This window comes from Lytechinus variegatus, chromosome 9, assembly GCF_018143015.1.
Source record: "Lytechinus variegatus isolate NC3 chromosome 9, Lvar_3.0, whole genome shotgun sequence".
Taxonomy (NCBI): domain Eukaryota; kingdom Metazoa; phylum Echinodermata; class Echinoidea; order Temnopleuroida; family Toxopneustidae; genus Lytechinus; species Lytechinus variegatus.
Window position 1 is genome coordinate 30,341,532 of NC_054748.1, and position 13,275 is coordinate 30,354,806.

The 13,275-nt window shown below is 34.2% G+C and overlaps 2 protein-coding genes across 2 annotated transcripts in view; both read left to right on the forward strand.

The window, feature by feature from the left end:
* The window catches only part of LOC121421711, a 28,944-nt gene extending 28,191 nt beyond the window's left edge, over positions 1-753 (forward strand). The window contains exon 30 of the mRNA XM_041616494.1: positions 499-753. Within this exon, the coding sequence (XP_041472428.1) occupies positions 499-540 (42 nt within the window). The 3' untranslated portion in view covers positions 541-753. The remainder of the gene's footprint in view (positions 1-498) is intronic.
* An 11,257-nt stretch (positions 754-12,010) lies between these two features.
* The window catches only part of LOC121421952, a gene marked incomplete at its 3' end in the record, with an annotated part of 44,389 nt that continues 43,124 nt past the window's right edge, over positions 12,011-13,275 (forward strand). Inside the window, exon 1 of the mRNA XM_041616753.1 lies at positions 12,011-12,130. Coding sequence (XP_041472687.1) covers positions 12,044-12,130 — 87 coding nt within the window. The remainder of the gene's footprint in view (positions 12,131-13,275) is intronic.

The following is a 13,275-nucleotide window of genomic DNA, read 5'->3' on the forward strand; positions in this document are numbered from 1 at the left end:
AAGGTAATACATGATTATAACAAAATAATAACAGTCGCATAGTATAAATATTGTCAATAAATATCAACAAAAAAAGATGTGTCATACATTTTTACAAAACAAGATTATAAATGAATGCATGAGACCGCCATCGTGAGCGATATATATAATCAATCCTTTACAATTACATGTATATAGTTATCAGAATTAGAAAATATCTTGAGGCAGTATATGGGAGCGTCTTTTTCCCTTAGAAACAGATTTGTAGCATGAACTTTGTAAGTAGTCAATGAAAAAAAAATCATTTTATTGGATAAAACTACAGGATCAATAAATCAAAATACTGAATTCTGGGTAATAAAGGAACAAAAGCAATATTTAGGGCCTGGCCGATGTCATTACTATGGGCCTATATATTATATTTTTTCTTGCCTTTTCTTCCACTTAAAAAAAAACCATTTTGTTTGTTTTAAGCTGTCCTTCTTATTCATTATTTGTTTACTATTTTTTTGTTTACAGAGCGCCGTTGAACGGAACCCGTTAAGCTACAGCTACTATTAAAACGTCCAAGCACTATTTATTATTTTGACTCTGTTTGATTTGCACTCAACTCAGATAAAGAATTAAGGTAGGAATGGATAATTATTTTTTCCGCTTTTCTAATCATCAAAAATCAAACACGGAACTCGGCCCCGTGGTTCGGTTTAAGAAAAAAAAAACGAAATCACAACCATGCTGTGATTTCGTTTTGATAGATTAAAAACAAAAATAATATATCAGAAATACTTTTGGACTTTTTTTTCATTTCTCATTGTAATTTCTATTGTATTTTTTGTATAAAAAATAAAATCAGAACATGGTTTGAGCTCTGTGGTTCTGTTTGTAAAAAACGCACAATTCAAATCGCAACACGCTTTTCGCTCTGTGATTCTGGGTTTCGACAATCGCATCGCAAACATCAAAATTGTTGTCGGCTCTCTGATTTGTTTTTATTCGCCTATATTAAAGAGCGCTATCTACGTCATAAAAATTTTGATAGCGCCATGTTTCCTAGTTATCTTTAAGTATAAAACCACATTTCTAGCCTATACATACTGGCAAACTTTGGGTGTCGATCTGCATTCATGGTTGGGGGCTGTTTTGTTCTCTTGTGCCTTTTTTTTTTCTTTTTTAAATATTTTTTTTAGTTTGGATGGAGGTCAGTGGCGCGATGAATAAAGTTTTAGGGGCAAGACATGACATAAAGGCCTAAATTAATATTTAAAAATTCTGTAAGGAAAGCAACCGAGTCAACAATAGCACTTTAAATAGATAAACCATTTTTTTTGCAACTGATTTTTATATGATGTATGTTTTAAACATCATGTCAAAATCCGTCATAACATATTTATTTATGTGTAGAAAAAAAACTTTTTTGCGACTCGCTCGCCTTCCTCACTGCATTAAAATTAATTTTGCCTATTGTCATATCTTACCCAGAAAACTTTAGACTCATAACGCCATTGACCTACGCCCTATTACAAAATGAAACAAAAAAACTGGGAAAAAACCCTCACAAGAGAACAAAATAGCCCCCAATCATGAATACAGATCGACATCCATAGCTTGCCAGTATATACATGTCAAAACCGTGGCTTACTTTGAATTCTATCAAAATAATGAAGAAATATTTTGGTGACGTAGATGACGCTCTTAATATTGATGAACGAGAAGCAAATCAGAGAGCCTACGACAATTTTGATGTTTGCGGCGCGATCGTCCGAAAACAGAACCACAAAGTGGAAAGCGTGTTGCGATTTGCATTGTGCTCTGATTTTGTTATATATATATATATATATATATATATATATATATACAGCGCGTCCCAAAAAAAACTATACACTTTTGAAATGGCCGCCAAATAAAAAATCTAGCACTTTGGGGAAAAAAACTCATATATATGGAAAGCCAATGAAGTCAACTTTCAAATGACACCAGAAAGTTGGAAAACTATTAATGCTTGAGCGAGCACTGCCCACTGGAACAAAGGGTATGAAAATTAGGGTGGGCTGGAATTAGCCTTTCAATTTATTTCAGTTGTTGAGAGGCAAATCATTTCGAACTTGCAAAGTTAACGGCGTTGTGATAAATTATTGATCAACCTTGATCAGTTTTGATATCTTAAGCAAATTTTTAAAGTTATTAAATTGAACTTTTATCCATGAGTGAACACAAATTACACTTTTGGAGCAGCATTTCAACTGTATCATTTGGATCTCTTTTGGGGCAGCATTTCAACTTTATCATGGGGATCTCAGCAATGTGTTCATGTGAGTCGGCCAGTCGGGAGAATAGGGGGTAAGAATCGTGAGATAGGGCTTAAGTGGGAGAAGTAAGTTGATGAAATAAGGGTCAACAGAACATTCAGCCCCTGCCCCCCCCCCCCCCCCCCACTTTCCACTTTCCACTTTTCCACTCTCTCCTGTTGAGAGACTGATGGCTATTCTCATGTACGTGTGAAGTCCAGAGCAGAATGTTGGTTTAATGATTAATTCTGAATTAGGGCATCAACTTTTTCCTATCAATCAACAATTTATCAGTAAATCAACTCATTCAATGTGCAATGTGATCAATAAAACATTCACCTTTTCCAATAAATCATTTCATTAATCATCATAATCATTAAATTTTTTTGGTAATCATTCAAACTGACCATCAGCCACCGGTCACTTGGCAGTTAAGTTTTGAAAAGGCTACAATCCAGGAGATGAGACAGTGAGAGAGAGGGGGAGGGGCTGGAAAATGGAGATGAAGAGGGGACGGTACCTATGACTTTTAATTTGTAAAAGGACAAAAAGAAGAGGAATGCCCTTTTAACCAAGTCTTAGCATACCTCGCCCTCTTGCTTGTAACAGGTACATGTACCATCACATTACTCTCTCATGAACACACTTCTGATGTCGACAAGATGAATATGCTACACTAAAATTACAATTCCTGTTCACTCATGCAGTACATTTCAATTTAGTAATTCATGAAATTTGCCTATTAAAACCAAAACTTATCTCACTCATGAATAGCAGAACACCCTTAGCTTTGTAAGTTCCAAAGGACTAACCTCTAAAAAAAACTGTATGGCTAATTCCTGCCCAGCCTAGCCAAGCTTAGTCTCTCCATGGACCTACTAAGTAGGTCCATGGTCTCTCAGGAGGAGAGAAGTGGGGGAGGGGGTAGAGATGGAGAGAGGGGTTGCTAAATGTTCTGTTGAACTTTAGCGGCTTTAGCCCATCAACTTACTTCACCTACCTAAGTCATATTACCCCCCTCTTCTGACTGTCATGAACACATTGTTGAGATCCACACGATCCACATGATTAAAGCTGCACTAAAAATTGTAATTCATGATCACTCATGCATTAAATTTCAATTCAATAACGTATGAAATTTTCACAAACAACAAACTGATCACATCTGATCTTTAATTCACCAAATAACCTTCAACTTTGCAAGTACAAAACAAAAAATCTGAAAGAAGTTGGAAGGCTAATTCCGGCCCACCCTAATTTGCATACCCTCTGTTTCAGTTGGCAGTGCTCGCTCAAGCATGAACAATTTTCCAACTTTTTGGTGTCATTTGAAAGTTGACTTTATTGGCTTTCCATATCTATAAGTCTTTTCCCCCAAAGTGCTACATTTTTTATTTGGCAGCCATTTCAAAAGTGTATAGTTTTTTTTGGGACGCACTGTATATAAAACAATAAGTTAGAATGAGAAATCAGAATAAGTCCAAAAGTATTTCTGATTTTTTGGTTTCTTATTTTCATCTACAAAACGAAATCACAACACGATGATTTCATTTTTTGTGTTTTCAAAAACCGAACCACGGGTCTGAATTCCGTTTTTGCTTTTCGATGATTGGATTTGAAAACGAATTATTCATTCTTTCCTTGAATATAAGGTGAATGGGTACCCGACAGGATTGTTCCCTTGAATGCACTGAGTAATGGAAACAACCGACCTAAAGCCGGAGTAATAATAACTACAGAGCGCCACGGAATAGATTATCATCTACAATGGCCCTATACAAATGCCTACTAGTTGTCACCCAGATCGATATTAGATCTGTTGTAATCATCCTCAAATAAATCTGCTTTGTAAGCCTAATATTTCTAAGTGAATTCATTAAACAATTTCTATGTTGTCGTTTTGGTGCAGGAACGTCCTTCCGCAATGCGCGAGGGTATGGTACCATGGGTGTTTCTCAGTGCAACAAAACGACGTATTATTGAATTATGATTATAATTCGAAAAATCATCATTTTGTACTCTCAAAATGTTAAAAAATATGTTCTATTAAGAAGAAAACAATGCATTGGTGGAGTTTGAGCTTTTTACATATTTTTGTTGTCATTTTTTAACTATAGTTACTTACGTGATGAATTCACCGTTTTTATTTAGTGTTTTGTGTATTCAAAATGTTAAGGTACATGTATGTATCATACAAAAAAAAACATGTTACATAGATGTAATGTTTTACCTTTTTATATAAAGTACATTATTTTGCACACTATAAAGAGAATAATAAATAATAATCTTAGAATAGGGTATGGCAATCTCTATATCATACAATACAAGTTGACGAAAAGGACCTCATTATCAGGGGAGAGTTTCATTAAAATTTGTTGAACGATAAGTTGTCATATCTGACAAATTTCTTTGAATTTTATTGGCTGAGAACCACAGTTTTTGCAAAAACTGTGGGATAAAAAACCCGAGAAGTCCTTTCATGAAACGCTTCTCAAGAGTAATTAATAAATTTCGCGATAAATTATTCAATATTCCTTTCAATTAAGAACGATTCATAGATGTGTGATAATATATCATTGTCATTTTAAATATTTAGTTTAGTTCCATTATGGAAGATCAATTAACCAAGGCTCTGATATCAAATTTTAATTGAATATGCAAAGCTAAGCGTATCTATAATTATGTTGTACACAAACCATACATATAATTAATGGATATAATTAATGAAGGCTATCTTCTTGTCTGGCCAGGGGCGAATACTTACTGAGTGCGCCTCACCGGCGACTGACTGGAATACTCCCCAGGGAGTCGAGGATGTGCACACATTGTGTGCGGAAATGACTGATTAAATCCGATGATCGGGGTAATAATATATCTGTAAAGCGCTATATAAAAACGGATTATTATTATTATCATTATTATCATAATTTGATTTCTACATCACATTATCAAATATGTACATGTATTTCAGTAATGTTTGCTATTCAATATGTTTCAGATACTGTACTTGATAAACCTGCCTATCAATGGCATTTACAGTTCGATTCCCAGGCTAAGGTAACAAAAAAAAAACGATACATAAATTGAATGGACCGGAAGTCTCGACAATCTTTTTGTTATTTTAGATAGGGGTGTAGACGTGTACACCTAATGTGCAGATGGACACACCAAATGTGTTTTTTTTTCTTTATGTGAGAGAGAGAAGTTGGATTTTGGATGGGGATACGCACTTGATTATGATTATATTGATAATACTTTGTCTTTCAAACTGATCCTCTGTAACATGAATTGTCTTCATCTGAAATTTTAATTACGTTTAATTTTTAAGTTTTTAAGTTTTACTGTAAGTGCTTGACCAGGTGGGTGATGTGTTGGTGTGTGTGTATATCAGTAAATGTGAAAGTAAAACTTGGAGGTAAGAAATCAGACATTTATAATGTATCTTTTTTGTATACATCATTTATTTATCGCAGAACCACATATATCATTGTTACCTCTACCTTATATGATACTTTGGGTAATTACTAGCACTACCAATTAGAGTAGGGTTGGTTTAGGTGTCTGCGCATATGTATGTATGTGACTGAGAGTGTGATTACATACATAAGTTCACGTGCTTAGACGCGAATGTATATATGAATCAATACCTTATATATGTATCATTTTGAGATATATATGTTATTATATATTATTATACATTTTGAGACATATGTATTATACAACACACATAACCCAATATGTCTACATACTTTCAAAAAATGTTCGTAATAAAAACCTGCGTAAAATTAATTAATTTTAATAGCTATTGGATAATCTTAATTAAACATTACCGATGTCAAACATCTTCTTTGAAGATATACCTCTATTTTAATAGTAAATTAATCCAAATATATGCATATTACATGTAAAGCCATTAATGTCTTTTACATCTTCAGATACCTGAAGAAGGCCGAACTAAATGGCCGAAAGCTTGTATTAATAAAAGTTGAAGAAATCCAGACTACGTCTCTAGCTTAAATGCTTTTTTGAGCTTCTTCGCGCTTCTTCGCCAATATCTTACTCACTGAAGCACCAACCCAATGTTTAGGTCCTTGCTCATCACAATTATATATATATATATATATATATATATATATATATATATATATATATATATATATATATATACATATATATATATATATGATTCTTGTTTATTGTATTTTTCATGTTGAATGAAATGAATAGAATTGAATACAGGTCATCATGAAATATCATGTTTTTAGTGCGCGCCCATTTAATAACATTCGAACACCGCTCTACTCTGTAAATCCCACTATTAATATGCCAGTGTGTAGTAATATATATACATATTATAAGACTCGTAATCGTGAGCTGTTGCTTTCAAATGAAGTAATTTGAACGCCAACATAATGATACCAATTGAAGATGTTTGTTTGTATACTTGTAATGTAAAACGTGCAAATCAATATCCATTACTCTGAAAGTACAAAAATTAATTTATTAAGGTTTATTAAGGTTCCATATTTATTTTACTCAGAGAGCAATATAATTGAAATATATCAAGAAGAATACATCTGTGGTGATCTCCTTTTGCTAATTTTGTTGTTTTATTTGCGTGCTTTGTTCGTTGAAGTGAACAACAATGCATTGTGCATTTTATAATCAGCTGGTTTAAGGTTTTATTTTAGGGGGATGGTTCACACAAAACGGTGTTATCGGGATTAAAAAACCACCAAGTCTATGATCAAGCCCAGAGACGTTATAGATGACCCTTGAGAATGGTTAATATTCTAGTATTCATTTTAGGAGTCTTTAGTTTTCGAAAGGGAGTTGGGCATGTTGGGGGAGGGGCTGGTCACGGACCACAAACATCCATATTGTTAAGTACCATCTTCATCTCTACCATCCTATTATCATCATCATTATATCACCATCATCACCACCATTATCATCATCATCATCAACATCCTATCGTCATCATCACCACCACCGTCATCATCAAATCATCAGTTTGATCACACACCAACTTGCTTCTAAATACCCGGAATAGGAATGACATCTCCCATTAAATATCCAATTGGGCATGGCATCATCATATTGGGTAAAAAAATTCCATTAGTTTAATTATGTGGTCAACCAAACCTGGGCATTTTAATTTTTCCAGTGTGATGAAGATCTTGCCCATTCTCAAGTAATTGCTGCTTATCTTTTAACGTTACTGGACAATATGCTTCCCGCAATGGGTAAAATACGGCCCCAATTGGTTGGACACATACCCCCGTGCTCGTTAAAACTTTACCCAATATAAAATCTGATTTTGATCGATAATTTCTCCTCGGTTTTTTGTGAATACTATTATTTAATTGATACCAATGAATAAATCATTGGATTCTATTTAAAATGATACCCTACATGATATGATTGTCGTTCGCCGGTCGTTCGCAATGAGGTGCAGTGCGTTGAAAGGTGGGGCAAGGTCAAAATTCGATAGTTGTAAACTGACACAATATTGAAAGTCACTGTTCCTTTTTTCCACGTTGATAAGTGAGCTTCTCAGCGGTTTCTTTTGTTTTTATGCACCTTAACGTCAACACTGTGAGGGAATATAATCAAATGTCATGAATGTCAACTCAATATATCATGATGGTTGGTTAAGTTATGGATCTACATGTAGATTTTTTTTTGGCTTTCAAGGAAAAGATCATGAGTTGAATTGAAATAAAATATAATATTGCTTGTTGCGTTTGGGAGAAGACTTGGCCCTGAGTCAGGGATGGAAGCAGGAATGTCCAAGGAGGGGGGGGGGGCAAATTTTTCGGAGGAACAAGCAAAGAAAAAGTCTTGAACCACACAAATAAAGGATATTTCGCACTCGAAATAAATTTGACAAGCAAAAAAAAAGTCTTCAATAATACCTCCGTTTAGTAGGGAAAACTCTTTTTTATTTTAAAATTGACATCAGTAAAAAAGGAAAAAATATCGTAGATATATTTTATAACATGGGGTAGCTGCTCGAATATAACGTTACAAATAAACGTTTACAAATTCCACCCACTTTTTAGGCTTATTACAAAAATAAATATGATAATAATTTTTTCATTATTTTCTAATACCCTTTTTCAGAAAGGAATATCGACAAGTTTCATTTTGCGCTTAGGAAGAGTAATATGAAGATAGTAATCATTTTTATATGATGACAAAATTTTCTTACGCCTAGAATGTCCCGGTCCTAGGTCAAAATGATTATAAAAATATCAGCTCGTGCTTCGCAGTCGCATCATTTATATATTGCTATCCACTTCATAATTTTCCTATAAACAGTGCTTCAAATAGTGCTCAATTGCCATTTTCATACCGTAATATCAAATATTTTCAGCTAAAAAATGAAACGCAGTCATTATTCCAAGATTCTGTCTAACTCTAAAACACGCACACGCATGTTTATTTAGATACACAGCTTAAACTTTTTTTAAAACGTGCTAAAATTATCCAGTTTCTGATCAAAATACAAAAAAAATCTGCTTGCCCTATGCACTCTCATTAGGGGAAAAATGGCCCCCCAAAAATCGCCCCACCCCTATCGGCGGAAGGTGGATCCGCCCCTACATTAACTTGTCCGATTTACGAGTATACATTCTCCAGACAAGAGATGACATTCGTTTGTGGTATGTTATTTTTCTTCAGCTGGAATTAAAGGGATGGTCCGCGCTGAAAATATGTACAGTATATCTAAATGAAAATAAATAGTAAAATTTACACAGCAAAATGCTGAAAATTGTCATCAAAATCGGATAACAAATAACGAAGTTATTGAACTTTAAAGTTTATCAATATTTTGTGAAAACAGTTTTGTAATTATCGTCATGAATATTCATTAGGTAAGCTGATGATGCCACATCCCACTTTCTTTTTTCTTAAGTTATTATATGAAATCATAAATGTTTCATTTTTCCTTACCTCTGTCTCCCTTATGGTGTAATAATATGTGGCAATAAGGTAATACATAACTAATGCACTTAATGCAGAAAAGAATAAGTGAGGATGTGACATCATCAGCCCACCTACTAAATATTAATAAAAACATGCCTAGAACTGTTTCACAGGAATAATGCGAACCTTTCAAAATTCAATAACTTTGTTATTTATCCGATTTTGACAAATTTTCAGAATTTCGCTCAGTGAGGTTTACTCTATTTATTGAGATATAAATATTTCCAGCCTGGACCACCCCTTTAATAGGAATAAATTCTAATCCGGAAATGAAATACCATTCAAAGTGCTATTTACTTATTCTTCATGCCCTTTTACCCGTTTAGGGAAGTATAATACTATTCAACGCGCTACGTCAATTAAAAAAAGATCATGTCATGAATTCTATTGGCCAACTACTCTCTCGGGCAGTCACACGAACAAAATGGGTGCCAAATCGACCGACGGTGTGCCACTGAAAATAATGTCATAGCTTTGATCGGTCAGGAGTCGGCTTCGGTAATGTGACCGGCAGCGGCAAGTTCACCGACCAATTCTGTTGATTGTTGGGAAATGGTCTATAACATAAATTAATCACACGCGCTCCTGCTCTTCATTCGGGGTAGATGTTTAGCACAAACCTTGGAAATTAAAGTCAAGAAAAACTTTTCTATTACAAATTCGGTAAGTATGCTAGTCTGACATACATAAAATTAATAGAATAGTTTCTGTTCTCTGTTTTTCTATTGCGTTATGCAAATCATATGTCATACTTTTTTATTCATGATAAAAAATATGATTTCGTTGAGATACAAGAAAACCCAAACCTACGCAACATTTGTTTTCTTATAGTATTCTTCATTGAATAATAGTTTTTTGAGCTGGAATACATAACCTGTATACCAATTTTCCTATTTTTTGTCTCAATATGTTGAGCCTACTTTTATCATGAAGACGTTTTATTAAGAAGTTTTTTCTGAATGCGAATTATTTTGAGCAGGCAGTATAAAATGATTTATTGGACGTGACGACGTATGCTAAGGTACTTCTGGCTCACTGTAAATTTGTCAAGTTATTGTCGCAATCTCGGTATAGTTTTTTTTATTCTCACATGACAATGTCGAATCACATTTATTTTATTTGATAATCAGTTCGCTACCAATTGCGAAATATTGGTTTTATTAGGAAACACTTGTTTCGACCGCAGAAGAATTGTTTCACATTTTAATTTCGTCCCGTCTCGATTTCGGAAACTCCCTTTTGTTCAATCTACCCCAGAATCAGTTAGTCAAAGTTCAGAAACTTCAAAATGCTGCCGCTCGCCTCTATCCACCAGGCGAGCTCACATTACTCTTATTTTAAGATTCTTACATTGGCTCCCTGTAAAACAACGTATTATGTTCAAGATGTTGTTGTTAACTTTCCACTGTGTCCATTGCTCTCCCCAGTACCTCATTCATGTCATTTCACTGATCAAAAGTTATACCCCTTCAATCCTTACGTTCCTCCTTTTCCAATTCTCTTGTTACCCCTAAAGTTTCCAAAGCCTGGGGGAAAAAATCATTTGTTTACTCATCCTCTAAGTTTATATGGAATAGTCTCCCTGAAAACATCAAACAGTACGTGACCTTTGAAACTTTCAAACATTACCTTAAAACATTTATCTCCAATTCTTCTCAATTTCTTATACAATTTCCCCAAAAGCGCCTTGAGCACTCTACAGAGTGTATTTGACGCGATATAAGTCTAATTATTAGTATTTTTATTATTATTAAGGGACACAAAGAAGCAGCGAAGCTTATCGTTTCAAAATTGGTATTCGAAGTCCAATTCAAAATCCGATTTCAAATTGTTGTCTGAATTCTCAAAGTTAAGGTATTAATTGAGAACCATTTTTGTTTTTTATTTAGTTCAATACTCATATTTGTATATATCTGATGTCACGGTGGCTAGCTTAATGTCTTTGAACTGTCTGCGAAAAGAACAAATTTATGATAAATGGCAACGAAAATGAAGATCATTTACATATAAGGGAAGAGGACCAAGGATTGAAACCAGTTGTACGCCTTCTAACACTGTTTTGAAATCAAAATTACATGAATAATAAAGGAAATGTTTTTTTTATTTTTAAATAATTGTGTATTAATTTAGGGCAATTACCTCGTATTCCAATAAAAATAGAAAACAACTTACTGAGCTGTATGTTATAATCAAAATCCTTTTTCGGTCCATACATACTTCTAGCGTTAATTCATAAATCTAATGCGCATTATTTTTTTATATTATTAAAATAAGCTTTCAGAGCATCGGAGGTACAATTTTTATTTTTAATCATTTTTTTATTGATTAAGTATATATTTTTAATCGAAATATGTAGTTCTCCAGCATTTTGGAGAAACACGATTGTAATGAAATCGGTCAGTAATTTCAGAATATTTTTTTTGTTCAGACTTATGATACTTTATGTACGTGAAATATTAATGGGCGTTTCCACGGTCAGTCGCATATACGCTTTTATATGGTGCTGTCAGTTTTACAGGGTGAATTTTTCTGTCAGGTTTATTCTGTCGATTTATCCTGACAACTGTGGCTTCAAAACAGCTGTAGTCTCTGAATCGTTAATATATGTTTTTTTTTCTTTCATGTAGGTGACATCATTTTCCTTCTAAGATTCTTACTTTTACACCGTAAGTCGGCATGATGGTTTAGAAAATACTGTTGCACGGAGTAGACTTTCTTAACTGACGCACTGCCCAGCGGAACAGTTGGATAACATATTATATTTAACTTTAAATCGAGAGGCTAACATGAAGGTCAGTGAAGAGATGCAGATACCTGTTAAGGGGGCTGACCTTTTAAGAACAATGTGGGTGACGATCTCTTTTCTCCTCATGGTGAGTCTTACTTTAATTTCACTAATTTGTCTGTGGTTGAAATAATATGTAGACGCATATGTGTACTTGTGTGTGTGTTCGTGAGATAGGGTGAGAGTGTGTTCGAGTGTACGTGCGTTTTGAGATTTTTAATGACATTTATCCGCTTGATATGCTTAGTTACGTTTGAGTCTTACATGTACCTTAAATGCTATCATCCGAAAAATGTGGCCAACAATGGCGCGGTGGGGCGCGGCTCGAACTTCGAACCTCCGTATCAGATTACTACACGTAGCCGGGTTACAGACGCACTTTATATGCATAATTCAATGCTTTTCGTGTATTTCAGAGAGGTATTTCGGCCTGGAGTTGGCATGATTTCAATATGTAGGGTAAAATCATTGAAACTGAATATTTCAAAATTCGTTAGAATCTATGTTGAAAGGTACGTATGCTTCATAGGGTTTGGTAAAACATCATTTTATGCCAGCCATCTTTTTCTATATTCTAGTGAATTTGAATTGTTTAATTTTTGGTTCATATGTGTTTTAAAGTTCAAATTGAGTCCTGATAACAAATTAGGCTAAAATCCTAATCTTCTTTCTGAGTTCTTGGGGCAGATTTTAATCTTAGAAGATTGAATACTTGCAAGTCTCAGTTAGAAAATAACATACCATGTGCACTAGCTGTGCATGAGACGAGGCGGGGTGGAGATGAGGTAGGTGAGGTGTGATATCAGATTTGGGATTAAAATCAGCAGATTCATCATTGCTTATCCTCATTGGCGGCTGAAGTAAAACAAAAATATTTAGGGACAGAGACAGGTAAAAAAAAATGACTACCAAAAAAAAAGTTATCAACCAAAATTCAAGGAGGGACCACCAAATTTTTTTGACAAGCAAAAAAAAAAGTTCTAAACAAAAAAAAAATAGGGGTGGGGGACTGCTCCCACCTCAAATTTAAGGGGGTACCTGCCCCCCCCCCCGCCCGTCCCTCTTTTGATGTGTTTTACCTTTTCCATGTGTGTGAATAATCTAATTCATTTCTAACCGTAGATCACGTTTACAGTGAAGTGAGTAAAAATAATTGGTTTTAACCGTGCTTCATAGCTAATATTCAAGAATGGCAAATGATTATAACTTTTATTACAAAATGACCAGCATCTT